At 42.8% G+C, this 18261-nt stretch overlaps 1 protein-coding gene across 1 annotated transcript; it reads left to right on the top strand.

The window, feature by feature from the left end:
• Positions 1–12855: 12855 nt before the first annotated feature.
• Positions 12856–17715, top strand: LOC126356359 (cuticle protein 38-like). The gene is made up of 2 exons (XM_050007346.1): positions 12856–12933; positions 17344–17715. The coding sequence occupies exons 1-2, from the start codon at positions 12922–12924 to the stop codon at positions 17647–17649; spliced, it is 318 nt and encodes a 105-aa protein (XP_049863303.1). The 5' UTR covers positions 12856–12921; the 3' UTR covers positions 17650–17715.
• Positions 17716–18261: the final 546 nt, after the last annotated feature.

The raw sequence follows: 18261 nt of genomic DNA, 5'->3' as shown, positions 1-18261 counted from the left end.
AGGAAGAAGCTTACAAAAACTCATCAATATCGGATCCATACCGAATAGTACTGACCGAACGAGGTGACACAGCCGTTAGCACACTGGACTCGCATTCGGGAGGCCGACTATTAAAACTCGCGCCCGGCCATCCTCATTTAGGTTTTCCGTGATTTCCCTAAATCGCTTCAGGCAAATGCCGAAATGTTTCCTTTGAAAGGGCACGGCCGACTTCCTTATCCGTCCTTCCCTAATCCCGAAAGACCGATGACCTCGCTGAATGGTTTCCTCCCCCAAATCAACCAACCAACTAGATAGAACGGATGGAGGAAATAGAGTAGATCCGAAAAAGAGCAATGCGTTTTGTCACAGATTCATTTAATAAGCACGAAAGCCTCACTGAAATAATCAACCAACTCCAGTGAACAATGCTGCAAGAGAGGCATTCTGCATCCCGATGTTGTTTATTGTTTAAGTTCCTTGAGCGTACGTCAACAAGTAATATCTCGCGAAAAGACCGTGAAGATAAAATTAGAAATATCTGAGCCCACACAGAAGCTTACTGGCAATCGTTTTTCCCGCGAACTATTAGCAACGGAGACGAGGAAGAGGAAGTGACAGTGGTACCAAAGAACCCTCCGCCACACATCGCAAGATGGTTTGCGGAGTATACATTTAAATGCAAATGTGCCTGTAGACGTAGATGCAGATGCAGATGTAGATTTAGAAAGGGCTGCAGGAAAAAAATTTAGAAATCGAGAAAGAAGGGGTCATCGGAAGGAATGCTTTAGAACACATGCAGGTCAAAATGAAAGTCAATGAAACTAGAAAAAAAGCAAAGGCGTCAGTAAAAGAGTGGAAGACGAATCCAACTGTTAAACGCACAGGAGAGATCGGGAAGAGCACACTGAACAATTCTGACGACCTAATAGAAAAAGAAACGTGAATCAATATGGGAGACTTAATGGCCTTAGTATTATAGTCAGTTTAACAGAGCTTTGGAAGGATTGGAATCAGGTAAGGCATAGCTAATATACCATCCAAATCCTTAAAATCGAGGGGTAAGCGGCAAGTTGTTACGAAAAATTCATGAGTCTGCAGGCATATCATCAGCATTCGGAAAAAGTATAATTCATACAGTCCTGAAGGTAGCAAGAGCAGATAAACGTTAGGCTATTCTCACAATCAGCTTAACAGTTCATGCATCCAAGTGGCCGACAAGTAAAATATCAGGGAAAATGGAAAAGAAAAATGAGGATGTGTTAGACACCGATTAGTTTGCCTTTATCAAAGGTATAGGCACTAGACGGACAGTCCTGACGTTGCGCTTGACAATGGTAGTAAGATTTAAGTCATTCAATACCAGTTGTTTATGCCTCAAAACACCATTTTATTACTTTAGTTTTCCAAGTAGCAGAGGGTTTCGCATTGCAAGACAGAGACGTCTAGCAATACAATGAGTACTTCTATGAATGCAGTGCTTTGTGCAGTCACTCGTAGCGTCAAAGGCAAGTGCCCGCACGCGTTATTCTAGGAGATAGTGTGACATGCGGTTTTTCTTTTACAGTGGTCATGTTGAGGAGATTATTGACATTGAAAGTAAGTATTTGAGTTTTTATCACTGCTTTTATGAGTGGTTTCGAAATGACGCAACTGTGGCAGTATATGGTACTGATTAAATGTATTAAATTTTAGATCCTATTTTGTTGTTATTTTTGACAATAATTTGTTTTCGGCATTATCAATTCATGGAAGTTTAGCGATGTGTCTTGTGTTAGGAGAAATGCTGAACTGCTTTCACGTGTATCACACGATGTGATCGGTAATTGAAAACGTTATGTCACAGTGGTTCCAAAGTGAAACCACCTCCTTACAGCAACTGACTCTTTACTTTTTCACCAGTTTCTTCTTATATTTGCTACTTATTAAGATCATAAATGTTAATCCTGCGAATAACTCCATAATTATATATTTTTTTCATGCTGTTGGTACATTTATAGGATTTAACGATCTAGAAAAAGTGTTCCAGAATGTAAAATGGTGCACATATTCGAAGAGCTCAACTAAAGCAACCTATGGGTAGTGTCGGGTAATGCACGAAGAATGAGACTGGAAGATCTAAAACAAAGAGCTCGGATTAAAGAGACAGGTACGTAGTATTTGTCCCTACTGTTCAATCTATACATCGAAGAAGCAATGACAAGTTTTCAAGAGTAGGATTAAAATTCAGGGGGAAAGAAACTCGGTTGACAGATTCACTGATGACGTTCCTTTCCTTAGTGAAAGTGAAGAATAATTGCGGAATCTATGGAATAGAACGAACGGTCTAACGAGTACACACTATAAACTAAGAGGGCACCCAAGAAGGATGAAAGTAATCAGGAATACCAGAAAAGAGATTAGCGATATACTTAACGTCGAAATTGGGGCCCAGCACGTCAAAGAAGCGATGGAAGTTTGCTATCTTGGAAGCAATATATAACACATGACACAAAATGAGGAGGACATAAAAATGAGGCGAACAGAGGCAAAGAGCACTTTCCTGTGTAGAAGTGGTCTACTAGTATCAAACGTAGACCTTAATTTGAGGAAGAAAATGCACGTTCGGTGTGGTGTCGTCCAAAGCAAGGTTGGCACCTCTCAACGCGACGACAAGAAACGATAGTCACTGCAAGCCGCATCCACGAACGAGCGACACAGGCGGATTCTCGCCCACAATTGTTTCGCTATGCCGCCGCATCCACTCTTCTACTTACGGCCGAGCACAATGCCAGTCTGCCCAGTTAGCGATTATCGGTTAAAATGATAGCATCGTCTTCTAGTAGGCCAGCAGTCTCATTAGTGTCTTAGGCAGAACTGTGAGTGAAGTAATGTCAATTGTTCATCTAGTGAAGAGACTTGTATTTTGCCCGCACCAAGTGTTACGGTGGTGTTCAGAAACAGTTGTAGATACTCATCGCAGTCCTGTGGAAATGGATTGCACAAAGGTAATTAATTCTTCTTATCTATGTCATAACAAAACGAACTAATATTTCACGTGTTGTTGTATACACTCGGTCTCGTCCCGGAGCGACCAAAGAACCCACCGTTGTACCGGCGAGTGTATTGTCTTCCGACACAGCATTTGGAACACAGTATTGTCTGGAAATGAGCCATGGTCTGTGGAAAAATGAAGGAAAGACTCGAAGCGTTTGAGATTTAAGAATTTTGAGAATTAGGTGAACTGATAAGATATAGGGAAATGCTTCACGGAAAAGGACAGGTGAGTAACGTGTGGAAAGCGTTGCCAAGAAGTGACATGATTATAGGACATGTGTTAAGACATCGCGGAACAACCTCCATGGTATTTGTACTAATAGGGAACTATAGGAGAAAACCAAGATTGGAATATTTCCAGCAAATAATTGAGGACAGTGGGAGCATGTATTAATCTGATATGAAGTGGTTGACGCAGGAGAGGAATCGTGGCGAACCGCATCAATTCCAGCCCAGAAAAACTCAATCTGTGTGCTCTGTAGGCTATTCGATGTGTTCAATAGCTGCTGAAATTCTTCTTCACTTTCACAGATAATAACCGTGTTATCAGTGAATTTTTATCTTTGTTATTCATTATCCTTGGTTCTCTTCCTGAATTTTAATTCCACTCCTGAACCTTTCTTTTATTTCCGACATTGCATCTTCAGTATGTAAACTGAACTAAAAGAGCAAAAGTATACATACCTGTCTTATATCCGTTCTAATACAAGCAACTCGGCCCTGGTCTTCCGTTCTTGCCGTTTCCTCCAGGATCGTCTACATATTATATACTACCCGGATTTCTTTATAGCTTACACCTATTTTACTGGGAGTTTCGTAAGTCTTGCACCATTATATGTTGACAAACGCGTTTTTTTTTCTAGGTCGACAAATCTAACGAGGGTATCCAGTGAGGGTGTCCGGATTTTTCTTACGTCTGTATGTATTCCTATGTACGTCTTAAAATTCAATATCTAATTTCGAAATCTCTGTCCCACCACCACATGGTCCAGCTGGAATCTCCCATGTGTCCCGCTCTTTTACATGTATAACTCCTCATCTTGTGATTTGTGAACGTTATATTCGCTATTAATGGCTGAAACTTATTATAGAACTCAGTTAGTCCTTGTCTTCTGTCTACCGAATCTTATGTTATCGCGCAACTGTACATTCTATTCCTCTCTATATTAATTCACTATCTGCCTTACCTTCCTACTCCTGATTAATCCTACTCCAGTTACTACATTTTCTGCTGCTGTTGATTTATTCGACATTCGTCCGACCAGAAATCCTTATTTTCTTTCCACTGATGCCCGCTATATTTAGACTTCTCCTTTGCATTTCCATTTCCAGATTGTTTAGCTACCCTAACACATTCAGACATTTGATTTTCCACATTCTGATGTTACGCTTTCACTGTTCTTATGGTCACCAAACCCTAGCATTCTCTTCCCAGAGGTCTGAATGAGGCACCAATCCATAATTTCTTGCAAGTCTAGAGATCGTCATGACACTTTTTCAACTACAAAGCACGTGTCCTGTGTATACACACTGTATGCCTTTAATGCAGTCTTTTAATTGTATTCTGCGGCCTTAAGTTCTTGAACATTGCACATTCTTCATCCTTTCAGAGACAATAACCACTCCAAAGGTAAGAGTGTATCCCTAAACTCTGTCCACTTGTCCGCCCTTTTCGAGAAGATCATTGGCCTTCGATATGTCCGAAGTTATCGCTGATTATTTTTGATCGAAATGACTAATCGCCAGTGAATTACAGATATTATAATAAAAGATGAAAAACGTCACATAGAAAATAACATCTTACAAGAAATATAATACCGAATTCTAGTCAAATCCTAGACTGTTATGAACCCTTTTATCTTAGAATGTGCTATGTAGCTAGATGATAAATACTTTTACACAACAAGCAGACAGCAGTTGAATACAATACTATTAGTTTTTTTTATTAAACTAGCACTTTTTCATCTCCTACAGTGAGTGTGGGAAGTATAAATGTGGAAGTATATAAGAGAAATTTTAGCATCGTGGCCAAGAAGAAAGTTTAAACAACCATGGAAAAGAGATTTACTTATCCTGTGTGAATTATTTACGAGTTGCTGCCTCTTGTTGATTCTGATTTCAAAGTTACTCCTTCGAGCGCTAGCCACTTTCACAATTTTAATAAATCTATAGTGACAATAGAAGATTTGGCCATACCAGGACTCGGATTTTCTCGTAATTGCTTCCAGCCGCATTAATCATTTGCTGCAACAGCCCGGCACAAAAACAGATAATTCAAGCCGTAGTTGAAGGGAAAAGTTCTCTGGCCTCAAACACACCCATCCACCCACCCAACACCCACTCACCCACCCACCCACCCACCCACACACACACACACACACACACACACACACACACACACACACATCCACACACCCACCCACACACACACACACACATACACAAATAAAAAAATAAATAAATAAACATAAAAAGAAGCAGTTAAGAAAATAGAACTCACACCCATTCACCTACACACACTATACACTACACACACACACACACACACACACACACACATACACACACACAGCATCATCTACATAGAAATTTCGATTAAATAACTGTTCTACATTAAATTAAATGTCGTTGCAGTAGACAAATTATGAAAGAAAACAGCTGCAATAAAAAACATAAAAATCGAGGAAAACCACAACATATGGTAACAAGGTATATACAGGGTCATATAAATTTCCCTTACAAACTTCTAGATCTTGTAGAGGGGAATGATAACATAATATTTTGAGTGGGAACCCATATCTGAAAACGGACAGCAGTTTGAAAACATGTTTGCTAGGTAGCTATGGAACATGGGGTTAGTTATGTCGTATGGCTGATGTCATTTGACGTCTACCCTACCTCTCTGACCATGTTCGAGCCTCATTCACGTGTGTGTGTGTTATAGTAACATGACTGAGTCACGTTTTCAGAGTGCACCGACATGAGCCTTCTGAATGGCAAAGCTCATGGTAATGGAAGAACTGCTCGTCGTCTTTATATGAAGTTCTTTCTCCACAACCTATGACTCCATCGCATACCCTTTTCGCCACAATTACACAACAGCTTCAAGAAAGGGTAACTTCGCAGTCAGCAGGTGTGACTGTGATGCTCCAAGGAGACTCGTCACACCCACTGAAAGAAGCCATACTGCATCACGTTGAAGAGAACCCGTCAACTAGTACATGAGCAATTTCTTTGGCTATTAATGAGTGGAGCTGTAAAACAAAAGTGTACTCGGCTATGCCCAATTAATTACTTGTAAAGGTGGTCGCGTTACCAACATGTTTTCACGTGGCTGTAGCACGGAAACGGTACGTTTCCGAACATGGGTTCCAATTCAAAATATTAACTTCTCACTCCCCTCTAAAAGTTTGTAAAGGGAATTTCCAAATACACTTTATGCAAAATTTTGCCGGATTTTCAAATTTGTAAATATTATCTTAAAAACTGTAATTTAAATGCCTAAAAGTACTAAAGAGCTTTTCTCCTGTTCTATACAGAGATAAAAACCCCATTGATTATCCTGAAACTTCAGCGAAATATGACTATGAAATAAAAAGAAAAGATAAAAACACTGCGTTTTGCTCAAGGTGGATCTTCTCCAAGAAAAATCTGCTTGTAAGCAAACGGACAGAAGAGCTTTGACCTCCAGATGATTAATAATATTAGTTTTCTATCGAACGCTAGATAATAATGTACTGACTTTTATTCAAAGAAGTCACTCATACACCCTTCTTTGGTTTTTAATTTTTTAATTTTCATTTTAAATTAATTCCGTTTTCCGCTTCTACACCTGTGGCTACATATATACTCCGTAAGCCGAGCGAGGTAGCGCACTGGACTTTCATTCGGAAGGACGTCCGTTCAAATACCCGTCCGACCACACCGATTTGTGTTTCTCGTAGTTTCCCTAACTACCGAGCGAGGTGGCGCAGTGGTTAGCACACTGGACTCGCATTCGGGAGGACGACGGTTCAATCCCGTCTCCGGCCATCCTGATTTAGGTTTTCCGTGATTTCCCTAAATCGCTTCAGGCAAATGCCGGGATGGTTCCTTTGAAAGGGCACGGCCGATTTCCTTCCCAATCCTTCCCGAACCCGAGCTTGCGCTCCGTCTCTAATGACCTCGTTGTCGACGGGACGTTAAACACTAACCACCACCACCACCTAAATCACTTAAGGCAAATGCCGGGATAGTTTCTTTGACAGGTCACGGCAGGTTTCCTTCCCAAGCCAGTCTTAATCCTAGCTTGCAGTCATTCTCTAACGACCGAATTGAAGACGGAAGGTTAAACACTTATACTTCAGGTTTTTTTTTTGTTCCAGTCACGCATGGTTCTCGGGAAGACCGATTGTCGATAAACCACCATGTGATGTATCTGTCTGATTTTAAGTTCATAGTGTTTTCTCGAGTTATACGTAAGAATAAATACAGTGGTTGGCTCTTCAAAGAACGTACGCTGTCTTATTTCTAATAGTAAAGCACACTGCGATGCAGAATGCCTCTCTTGTAGCGCTTGCGACAAGAGTTGCCTGAGCTTTGTCGTGACGCTTTCGTGCGTACTAAATGAACCAGTATCTCAAGGCGCTGCTCTTCTATGAATCTTATGTATCTCCTCTATCAGACTTATCTGTCACGGATCCCACACTCACGACGAATATTCCGAGTGCCGATTTGACGAAGGGTTGGTAAGCGACCTAGTTTGTGGGTGAACTACATCTCCCGAAGATTCTCCCAATGAATTTGAGACTAGCATCTGTCTTACTCACGATTAACTTTATGTGGCCGTTGCACTTCAGATCACTCAGTACATACACTCCTCGTTATTTTATGAAGTGACAGCTTCCAGTGATTCTTCTACAATTGTGTAATCGTACAATAGTGGGTCTTCCTGCCTATTTATGCATAATACCTTTGTTTATGTTGAGATTCAACGGATAGCCACTGTACCAAGCGTAGATCCTCTATCAACCTTCCAGCATCACAGTACATTTTCTAACTTGTGACGTTTCTTAATTAAACACCACTATCTAAGAAAGGCCTCTAGGACCGTCTGAAATTATCCACTAGGTTATTTATACAGGGTGAACATCAGTAAACCCGAAAAAATGCAGTGAGGAATTGCTGGCTGAAAACGGTGGAAAAAAAGTTCTGTGAATATGTGTCCAGAAATGCATCATTTCCACGATACATGGCCCTGACGAATGAAAACTCCTCTGACCACTAGCAGTGTGTTCCTGGTATGTTGAAGGTTTTATGATCGGCGCAGCAAACTGTAAGCAGCATAAAACTTCAGTATTCCTGTTGGGAACAAGCCGAGATTGTGTTTGTGTATACCAAGCACATGGAAACGATCGAGATTTAGCACCACTATACCAAAACAAGTACCCTCGCAGACACCAACCACATCACACAACATTTCAAGACCTTTTTGGGGTCCCTTCAGACAAACGGGCGTGCAGGTAGGCGGCGGACTGTACGTACATCAGTTTTGGAGGACCGGGTTCTACGGGATATTGAGACGAACCCAGAGCAAGCTCCAGGCAAGTGGCCTGCCAACGTGGTGTAAGCCGAAGTATGATTATGCGTATCCTGCGTGACATTCCTATCAACTACAATAACTGCAAGAATTATCAGCGGCGGAATTCCCTCTACGGGAAAGATTTTGTCGATGGCTTTTGCACCAGAGCATCACAATTATGGGGTTTTTGTAACTGGCATCATCAATCTGCATAATCGTCATCTACGGGCTACAGAGAATCCTCAGGGAATAGTTTAGGCGTCTCAGCACCGGTTAAGCATAAGTGTGTAGGCAGGAATTCTTACCAAGCAAAGACTTGGACGGATTATTACACTCCTGGAAATGGAAAAAGCAACACATTGACACCGGTGTGTCAGACCCACCATACTTGCTCCGGACACTGCGAGAGGGCTGTACAAGCAATGATCAAACGCACGGCACAGCGGACACACCAGGAACCGCGGTGTTGGCCGTCGAATGGCGCTGGCTGCGCGGCATTTGTGCACCGCCGCCGTCAGTGTCAGCCAGTTTGCCGTGGCATACGGAGCTCCATCGCAGTCTTTAACACTGGTAGCATGCCGCGACAGCGTGGACGTGAACCGTATGTGCAGTTGACGGACTTTGAGCGAGGGCGTATAGTGGGCATGCGGGAGGCCGGAAGGACGTACCGCCGAATTGCTCAACACGTGGGGCGTGAGGTCTCCACAGTACATCGATGTTGTCGCCAGTGGTCGGCGGAAGGTGCACGTGCCCGTCGACCTGGGACCGGACCGCAGCGACGCACGGATGCACGCCAAGACCGTAGGATCCTACGCAGTGCCGTAGGGGACCGCACCGCCACTTCCCAGCAAATTAGGGACACTGTTGATCCTGGGGTATCGGCGAGGACCATTCGCAACCGTCTCCGTGAAGCTGGGCTACGGTCCCGCACACCGTTAGGCCGTCTTCCGCTCACGCCCCAACATCGTGCAGCCCGCCTCCAGTGGTGTCGCGACAGGCGTGAATGGAGGGACGAATAGAGACGTGTCGTCTTCAGCGATGAGAGTCGCTTCTGCCTTGGTGCCAATGATGGTCGTATGCGTGTTTGGCGCCGTGCAGGTGAGTGCCACAATCAGGACTGCATACGACCGAGGCACACAGGGCCAACACCCGGCATCATGGTGTGGGGAGCGATCTCCTACACTGGCAGTACACCTCTGGTGATCGTCGAGGGGACACTGAATGGTGCACGGTACATCCAAACCGTCATCGAACCCATCGTTCTACCATTCCTAGACCGGCAAGGGAACTTGCTGTTCCAACAGGACAATGCACGTCCGCATGTATCCCGTGCCACCCAACGTGCTCTAGAATGTGTAAGTCAACTTTCCTGGCCAGCAAGATCTCCGGATCTGTCCCCCATTGAGCATGTTTGGGATTGGATGAAGCGTCGTCTCACGCGGTCTGCACGTCCAGCACGAACGCTGGTCCAACTGAGGCGCCAGGTGGAAATGGCATGGCAAGCCGTTCCACAGGACTACATCCAGCATCTCTACGATCGTCTCCATGGGAGAATAGCAGCCTGCATTGCTGCGAAAGGTGGATATACACTGTACTAGTGCCGACATTGTGCATGCTCTGTTGCCTGTGTCTATGTGCCTGTGGTTCTGTCAGTGTGATCATGTGATGTATCTGACCCCAGGAATGTGTCAATAAAGTTTCCTCTTCCTGGGACAATGAATTCACGGTGTTCTTATTTCAATTTCCAGGAGTGTATTCCACAACGCCTGGACGGAGGAAGGTACCTGGACTTCCTGCGGAATCCTCTGCCTGGGGTGCTTGAGGGTGTGCATAAAATGCGACTTGTTATATGGTTTGTGCCTGACACAGCACCTCGCCGCTTCCACATTGGAGGTCGTCGACACCTTAAGTCTTCCATGGACGATGGATAGGGTTCGGATGCTCTATAGAATGGTGTGCTAGACCACTGGACTAAAACCCCCTGGATATCTGGGGCATCTTAAAAGCATTTTCTGTCTGAATCAGATCCTGACGTGATAATCCTCAACAGCGTGATCACGACTCCTGTGATCGATGTTGTCGTTGCACGCTCACCGCCCATTTCTAGACTCGTGTTCATAGGACCCCTCTTCCACCCACTAGGTACGATTCGCTCCTGTGCTCAACTACGGTACACTGCTGCTACGAGAGGGGAAGTTCTGTCGCATGCTCTGTGCAGAATCCCAATGCTACCTCATTAGGTTCATTGTCCTTTGCTTTGTTTAGTGATTTCAATTGCCTTTCCACCCTATGGTCACTTATTTCGATATCTATCATTGTGATGGTCGTGCGGCGATTTAAGGGAAGAAACGCATTACGATCACCCTCACTGAAACAGTTTAAGGAAAACTAGTCTAGTATTTCGTCCTTGATTCTGTCATCCTCCGATTCGATGCCATCATGGTAACCGAATGTCCAGACAGGTCGCGCTGATCCTTTCACTATTTTGAAATAATGAGGAAATTAATCAGGATTTTCTGCAGAGTCGGTAGATAGAATTTTACTTTCATACTCGTTGAATGCTTCATAGATGCCTCTCTTTACACTGTAATTTGATTCGGATCATAAGGTTTGATAGCGGCTCGTAAAGAGCCTAATACACAATTTTTTTTCTATCTTTGAATGGAACAGCAAGAAAAAAACTGTTCCCGGTCCCACCATCCTCAGTGATATGCTGATATAAGCGCGGAGTTTATACTTTATCAGACTAAGTAAGTGTTATAATTAATTTAAATAGAGAAACAGCAACACATATATTTGTTAATGGTGTTTCTCGAATAATTATTTAGCAGTTCTGAACAATAGACTTGTCTCTGAGTTCACAAAAAAGGAAAGTATGTTTAGTTATGTGCAATGAATAGGATGATACCAAAAATATCTGCAGTAAATAAACATGAGTCAGTATTGTACAATGTTGCAGTTTTCAGTGATATATTGCGAAGAAAATTTTATTTGGGAGTAACGTACAAATGAGCTCCTGCAGCAGGTGAGATCAGCGACATACTACAATCGGTTCTTTCATAAACAAACAGATCAAGAGCTTGTTACATTTTACATTACCACCAAATAATAACTCATGACTTAATGATTCGGGGCAATTCATCGCTTAGTAAAAAAAAAAAATAATTTTTGCAAAAAAGAGGGCAATAAGTGCAATATATTGTGTAGACTCTGTGGAACCAGGCATTCTAAACGCAGCTTCACGAACTACATAATAGCACTAATGAAATTTCTCATAAGTAATTTACCGCGATTTGACAAGAAAATCAATGCTCTCAGATACAGTACAGGATGAGAATATCATTTTCTTTAATTAATAATGTTTTCCCTAACCCGGGGAATTGCTCAGTTTGCAGGCACAATAAACTTTCCCCAGTTACATGAAATGCTTCACTCGTAACAAAGTAAACTTCAAATCTATTTTAATACAGCTCCTTCGTATCAATTATTTGTGTCTTTTCTTCTCCAAAGATGTACTTTTAACAGAAAGTAACGGAATGTGGGATACTAAATAAAAAAAATTCAATTCCTTTTAAAATTTAATGTGTTTCATATGTCACCTGTCCGCAGCTCGTGATCTCGCGGTAGCGTTCTCGCTTCCCGAACATGAGGTCCCGGGTTCTATTCCCGGCGGGATCAGGGATTTTCACCTGGCTCGAGATGACTGGGTGTTGTTGTGTCATCTTCATCATCACCATTCATCGCCATTACGGTCGAAGGAAGGCAATAGCAAACCACCTCCGCTAGGACCTTGCCTAGTACGGCGGTGCGGGTCTCCCGCATCCTCCCCTACGGTCTATCGAGGAGTACTGGACATCATCATCATACGCCACCTGAGCAATGTGAATTGCTAATTCGTTCGTTTTTATTAAATTTAGTCTATTGAGCCGCTTAATAGTATATAAGCTGACGGGATGAGGCAATAAAAATAAACAAATGAACTTTACGTAGTTTTTGAATTGGCTAGTTCCACTTTATCGGCTAGAAATCGTGTAAATCACATACGTAACATATTAATGTAAGAACTGCAGTAAGAAGCAACAAATTTCTTGCGGCCGAAGTCTACGGTCAGAATATCGATAACTTAACGGCAACCAAGAGTTCTGCAGTAGGACTAATGACCCTAACGAGAGCGAGTATATCGCGAATGGGTCAAGAGCACAATAGCGCGAGGCGGGGCCGCCACCGGTTGCTAAGTGGACCGTCGCCACGGAAACATGACCCAGAGCCAGCGAGCAGTATATAAGGCGCGCCGTGCCGGGGGGAGGCATCAGTTGCCCGCAGCCGACGACACACACCCCCTCATCATGTACAAGCTGGTGAGTACGCGGTCCGAAGAATTACACTGAGGAAAACAGCTGACACAGGCTGCGTGTTAGTGTTTCGTAGGCGTTGTTTTTTTTAATGAGGTGGGGGGGGGGGGAGAGGAGTGGGAAGTGAACAGAAGGGAGCCTCGTCCACGACACCAGAGAACAGTAGATATCACATTCCCTTTCCATAAGATGTTCGAAGGTTTGATGCAGTTCTGCACTGTCGTCTAGTGAACCAAATCCGACAGTACAGAACATCAGACCAGCTTTGTGGTTTTGTTGTAGAATTCCTAGAAAACAGAGTGCAGCATAGCCACGTTACTGGAGAGAAATGTTCTGAAGTAAGAGTAGTTTCGCGCGTAGTTTCGCGAGTGGTGATTTGAAAAAAGAAAGACATTATTATAGCAAATCTACTGTTTATTTACTGGCTGACTGGTTTCGGGCTCTGCCCATTTTCACAAGACACGTACCTGTATTTACCATATGGCCGGTGTGGACAGTTCTATCTATGTCACCACACTTCAATTTATCTCATATCCTCTTTACCCTGCTCCATGTGGTAGACGTGACAACGATACTGTATATACAATGGAGAATTTTTTGTTATTGGATTACACTATGTGTCGAGCAGGCTTATTTGGCATAGGTGTTATAACGTCTTTTTTTCACTACCTGAGAGATGCAGGACGCGGCTTACTAGTAATGTTTACTAAAGTCGAAACACTGGGAAGGTGTATCGGAATGCAGGAATTGACGGCAGAGAGTCGACACTTGCAGTTATTGGCAGTTGACACACAGCTTAAGAAATGTAGCGTAATGCGCATAGATAACCGGAAAGAGCCATTGCTGCGTGATTTCACGATTGTGTGAAGCAGTCACATCCATGAAATATCTGGAGAGTTGTATACCGAGCAGTTTAAAGTGGAACAGATTTCAGACTGACATTCGTTAGAAGAATGTGCAGGAAGTGTGTGCAGTCCATCGACGAAGGAAGTTGTTCACGGAATCCTCTTCAGAATGATAGCTCGGTATTCCTCGCCAGTCTGGAACGCTTACGAGATAGAATTGATCGACGAAATAGGTCCAAAGAAGAACGGCGAGTTTCATTAAACGTTCGTTTATTAAAGACAAAAGCATCGAGGATATGAGTATCATATTCAGTGGTTGACCTACGACAGTTGAGTTCTTTCTCACGGTGCAGTTTACTGTTAAAATTCTGGCAGAGTACATACCTGGAAGAGTCAACCAACATGTTTCTTTGTCCTGTCTCTTGAAAAGATCAAAAATGAAAAATTAGAAATATTTTAGCTCAGACGGAGGCTTGTCAACAACGATCATCTCGTGGAATATGATCAACTGCAACAAGGATGGCGGCGAAAAATGAGAATGGTACATGAAATACCTTTCGCCACACACTATAAGGCAGCTTATAAGAAATGCCTGAAGATGTGGAATTGGAAGTGCAAGAGTTGTGTCCGAAATCAGGCGTCGGCGAATAGATTTGCCTCTCAGGTGGCACAAACAAATAGCCGAAATTAACGCCACTATCCAACGGCCAAATCATCATCTACAATGTTACACATCTCACTCCGTGAAATACTGTGAGACGGTTTCTAATGTGATCTAGGACATTGACTTAAGATTAGTGATCTACAGGGTGAGTCAAAAAGTACTTCACAACTTTGGAATGATACAGAAATGTACTGAGACAATTTACACAATCGGCAGGTGTGTCATTTTGCAGCAAACCATCTCAAGTTTCACTCACATAGTGCACCAGTACCCTATTGGGTCACCAGCAGTGCCAGCGTAGCGCAGAGCTAAACTGTCTACTTTCACTAATGCGGAGCGTGCTCGATGTGTGTTTTGGTTTCATGAAACGAACTCTGCAACAACTGTTCGGTGCAAATTTCGTGTGTATGTTCTTCTCCTACACACAATTGAGCCGATCTGAAAAATCGAATCTACCCTGCCGTTGCGCAAGATACGCCCTATTTGCTGCAACGAGTGTGGGAAGAAATTGATTAACGGTGGGATGTAGTCACATGGAACCAAAATGTCACTTGACGCTTTTGTGCGGAACTTGAGATTTTTTGCAACAAAATGACAAATCTACCGATTCCGTAAGTTATATCAATAAATTTATATATCATTACAAAGTTGTAAAGTCCTTTTTAACCGACCTGTATAATTTAATGTCATCACTTTCCCTTAAAGTAGCCAGTGAAATGCTACCAGCACAATACCAGCACGGTACTCCTCAGTGGAGCCCCTATGCACGACCATGCGTTAGTGATCTCGGCTATGCAGCTTGGTGAATGGAACGTTTGCTGCGACAAAGAGATATTACAACCTATCCGAGGAGATATATCAGTCAGAACGCTCTTACGTGACTGAATAAGGTACAAAATCGTCATTTTATTGACGTTGAATCCCTCTTGGTTCACGTTATGAATTCTCTGTTTAATTTGAACTCCTGAAGACACGAGTGCCTAGCTGGAAATTTTTGTGGAACTGTTTCTGGAGTCAAGACGAAATAGAGTTTCGTTCAACATTGAGAGTACAAAGGTGTTACATAAATTTTGCAAATCATTGTCGGTGGTATTTAAATTTCCAACAACTAAAGATACTCGTGTTTCAGTTAGTAACTCTCTTGTTTCATTCCTTAACAACAGCATCACACTGTCTTACTACAAAGTGATTCGTGTGAATTTAGTCCACGTTTCACGCATGCTGTAATTAATCTCAATGAATACAATACATTAGATTTTTTTATTTTGCTAAGAAACCTAAAAAATTAAATTACACAGTTGAACAGAGACGTTTGAATTCTGTGACGTTTCTATGTGTTGTTACTGTCTTGTAGAGTTCAATAAACGTGCTCTGCCTGCTATATCATTACAAATAATAATGAATCTCAAATTAAAAAAAATGCTTTTAGGTTTTCCATTACTGCGGTCTGGAATACTTACCGAAGTATATTTGTTTCGAGTGCTGGATTGTTCTAGATTCTTGGTTCCGTAATCTTATTGAGAATTATGAAAGCCATTAGCTCAAAGTGAAAAAAAAGTGAAATTATAGTTTACAGTTTACAGGGGCTTCTCTCTATGTGTAAATACATGCGGGCTAACTCCTACGTGCCTACGAAACTACCTTAGTCATTCAATTATACGTTAAGAATGTGAATACGACAAGAAAGATAGATTAGTGTTTCGTATGTTTTACAAGATAATACAGTATCAAATGCGGTTTTCTCATTGAATATGTACCACGGCAAAAACTTTGTATTTACGTTTTCATTGCGCTACATTATTGTGGACACATTCTTTAATTTTTTGAAAAAGCATCTTTACTATTTAGACTCTCACATCCATTGTGTCCATATCTTTAGTAGCACATCCGTGAAGGAATATCGACACTGACGGTTCAAGACCTACATCTTTTGATTGACAGTCTCAGTACAGATACAAGAAAGTCAAAATCGAAATTCTTTTGTAATAGCACAACGCTTCATGTTGGTATTACTTCTCGGAATAATCATTATTTTAGTGCTGCTGCGGTGAACAGTAGCCGGCCACTGTGGCCAAGCGATTCTAGGCGCTTCAGTCCGGAACCGCACGACAGCTACGGTCGCATGTTCGGATCCTGCCGCAGGCATGGATGTGTGTGATGTCCTTAGGTTAGTTAGGTTTAAGTAGTTCTAAGTTCTAGGGGACTGATGACCTCAGATGTTAAGTCCCATAGTGCTCAGAGCCATTTGAACCATTTGGTGAACGTTACAGCCGCTAACGGAACTAGAGAAACCATACCTTAATGTAAGGTAACCTAATTTACAGTTTTTGTCAAAAAATTGTGAAAATGCCAAATAGGTTATAAGTCTCATCACAACTACTTTACTTTCCTCTGAGAAGTTGCCAAGTGACAAGTGGTCGCCAGGAAAATCGATAATAACACAGAGGGGCAAGGTTCTCTTTTCACATATTCTCTTGAAACATGTGGGATCCTCATTAGAAATGTATTCGTAGTCTTCAGATAACTGGTCATTGGAGTTTGGTATTTAGGGACACATAACATATAAAATTTAAAGGTATCGGATGAAGTACTTCAAAAAGTGAAGGAACTAACGTACATTGGATGGAAAGGGAAGTAGTGTTTAACATTCAGTTAATGATGAGTTCATAAGAGACAGAGTATAAGTTCGAAATGGAAGACATTCTAGCATGAAATGTATCAGTCCCTCTCCAAAGGAATAATCCTGTTATCCACATTGGGATTTAGGAATCCCATAGCAAATTGTAATTTGCTTGACCAGGGAGAGATTTGAGATCATATCCAGAACGTGTTAACTTCCTTGTCATGTTGCTTGTATCATAGATAAGTGTTATTCTTTATCATAGATTAAAGCTGGCTCTTTTGCAGGTGATCCTTCTGTGCGCCGTGGCCGCCGCCCACGCCGGATACCTGGGAGGCTACGCCGCCCCCGCCGTCGCCGTGGCCCACGCCCCCGTGGCCGTGGCACCCGCAGCCTCCTCCATCGCCAACACGTACAGGATCTCGCAGACCGCCCGCGTCCTGGCCGCCCCCGCCGTCGCCGCCGCCCCTGTGGCCTACGCCGCCCCCGCCGTCGCCGCCGCCCCCGTGGCCTACGCCGCCCCCGCCATTGCTGCTGCACCCGTCGCCTACGCTGCCCCAGCATACGCCGCTCCCGTTCTCAAGGTGCACTAAGCAAAGCACCTCTGAGGATCGAGCAAGATATATTTATTCAATAAAGAAAACATAAGTACAGAAAAAATGTGTGCCTTTCTCTTGATAATCCATACCCACTACTGAATTAACCTGTTAATGTAGTAAAACTTAGGAAAGAAAATTTGAAGAACATAGATCGATGGTACTGATCATAGATAACATTCATATATATACGATGAGTAAGGTGATACAGTGGCTTCAAAAGGGCTAGTATCGTCTTTCCAGTTGAGCTTGCCGTTTTTAATTTTAGGAAGTATCCCAAACAACGATGTAGAGCAGTAGTGTGACACTGGACCCTTATTCGTCAGGAAATCGTTTCAGTTCCCCATCTACCCATTCTGACTTAGGTTGCCATTATCTTTTAGCAAGATCTTTCACCACATTCAATCCAAGATTTTTCTGAATAGGTTCATGGGGCTTCCTTCATGTGCAAACAATTCCGTCTAAAGCATATGCAGATGTAGCATCACATAACCAAAATATTTTTATGCCATACTTGGCTGGTTTAGAAGGCATATACTGGGTGAAGCTGCATCTTCGACGGAACGGGACTAGCTGTTCGTCAACTGTCAGCGAATCATTGGGTATCAT

The sequence above is a fragment of the Schistocerca gregaria genome, chromosome 3, assembly GCF_023897955.1.
Source record: "Schistocerca gregaria isolate iqSchGreg1 chromosome 3, iqSchGreg1.2, whole genome shotgun sequence".
NCBI lineage: Eukaryota > Metazoa > Arthropoda > Insecta > Orthoptera > Acrididae > Schistocerca > Schistocerca gregaria.
Note: the sequence above shows the minus strand (reverse complement) of the source record. Positions and strands in the feature narration are given on the sequence as shown.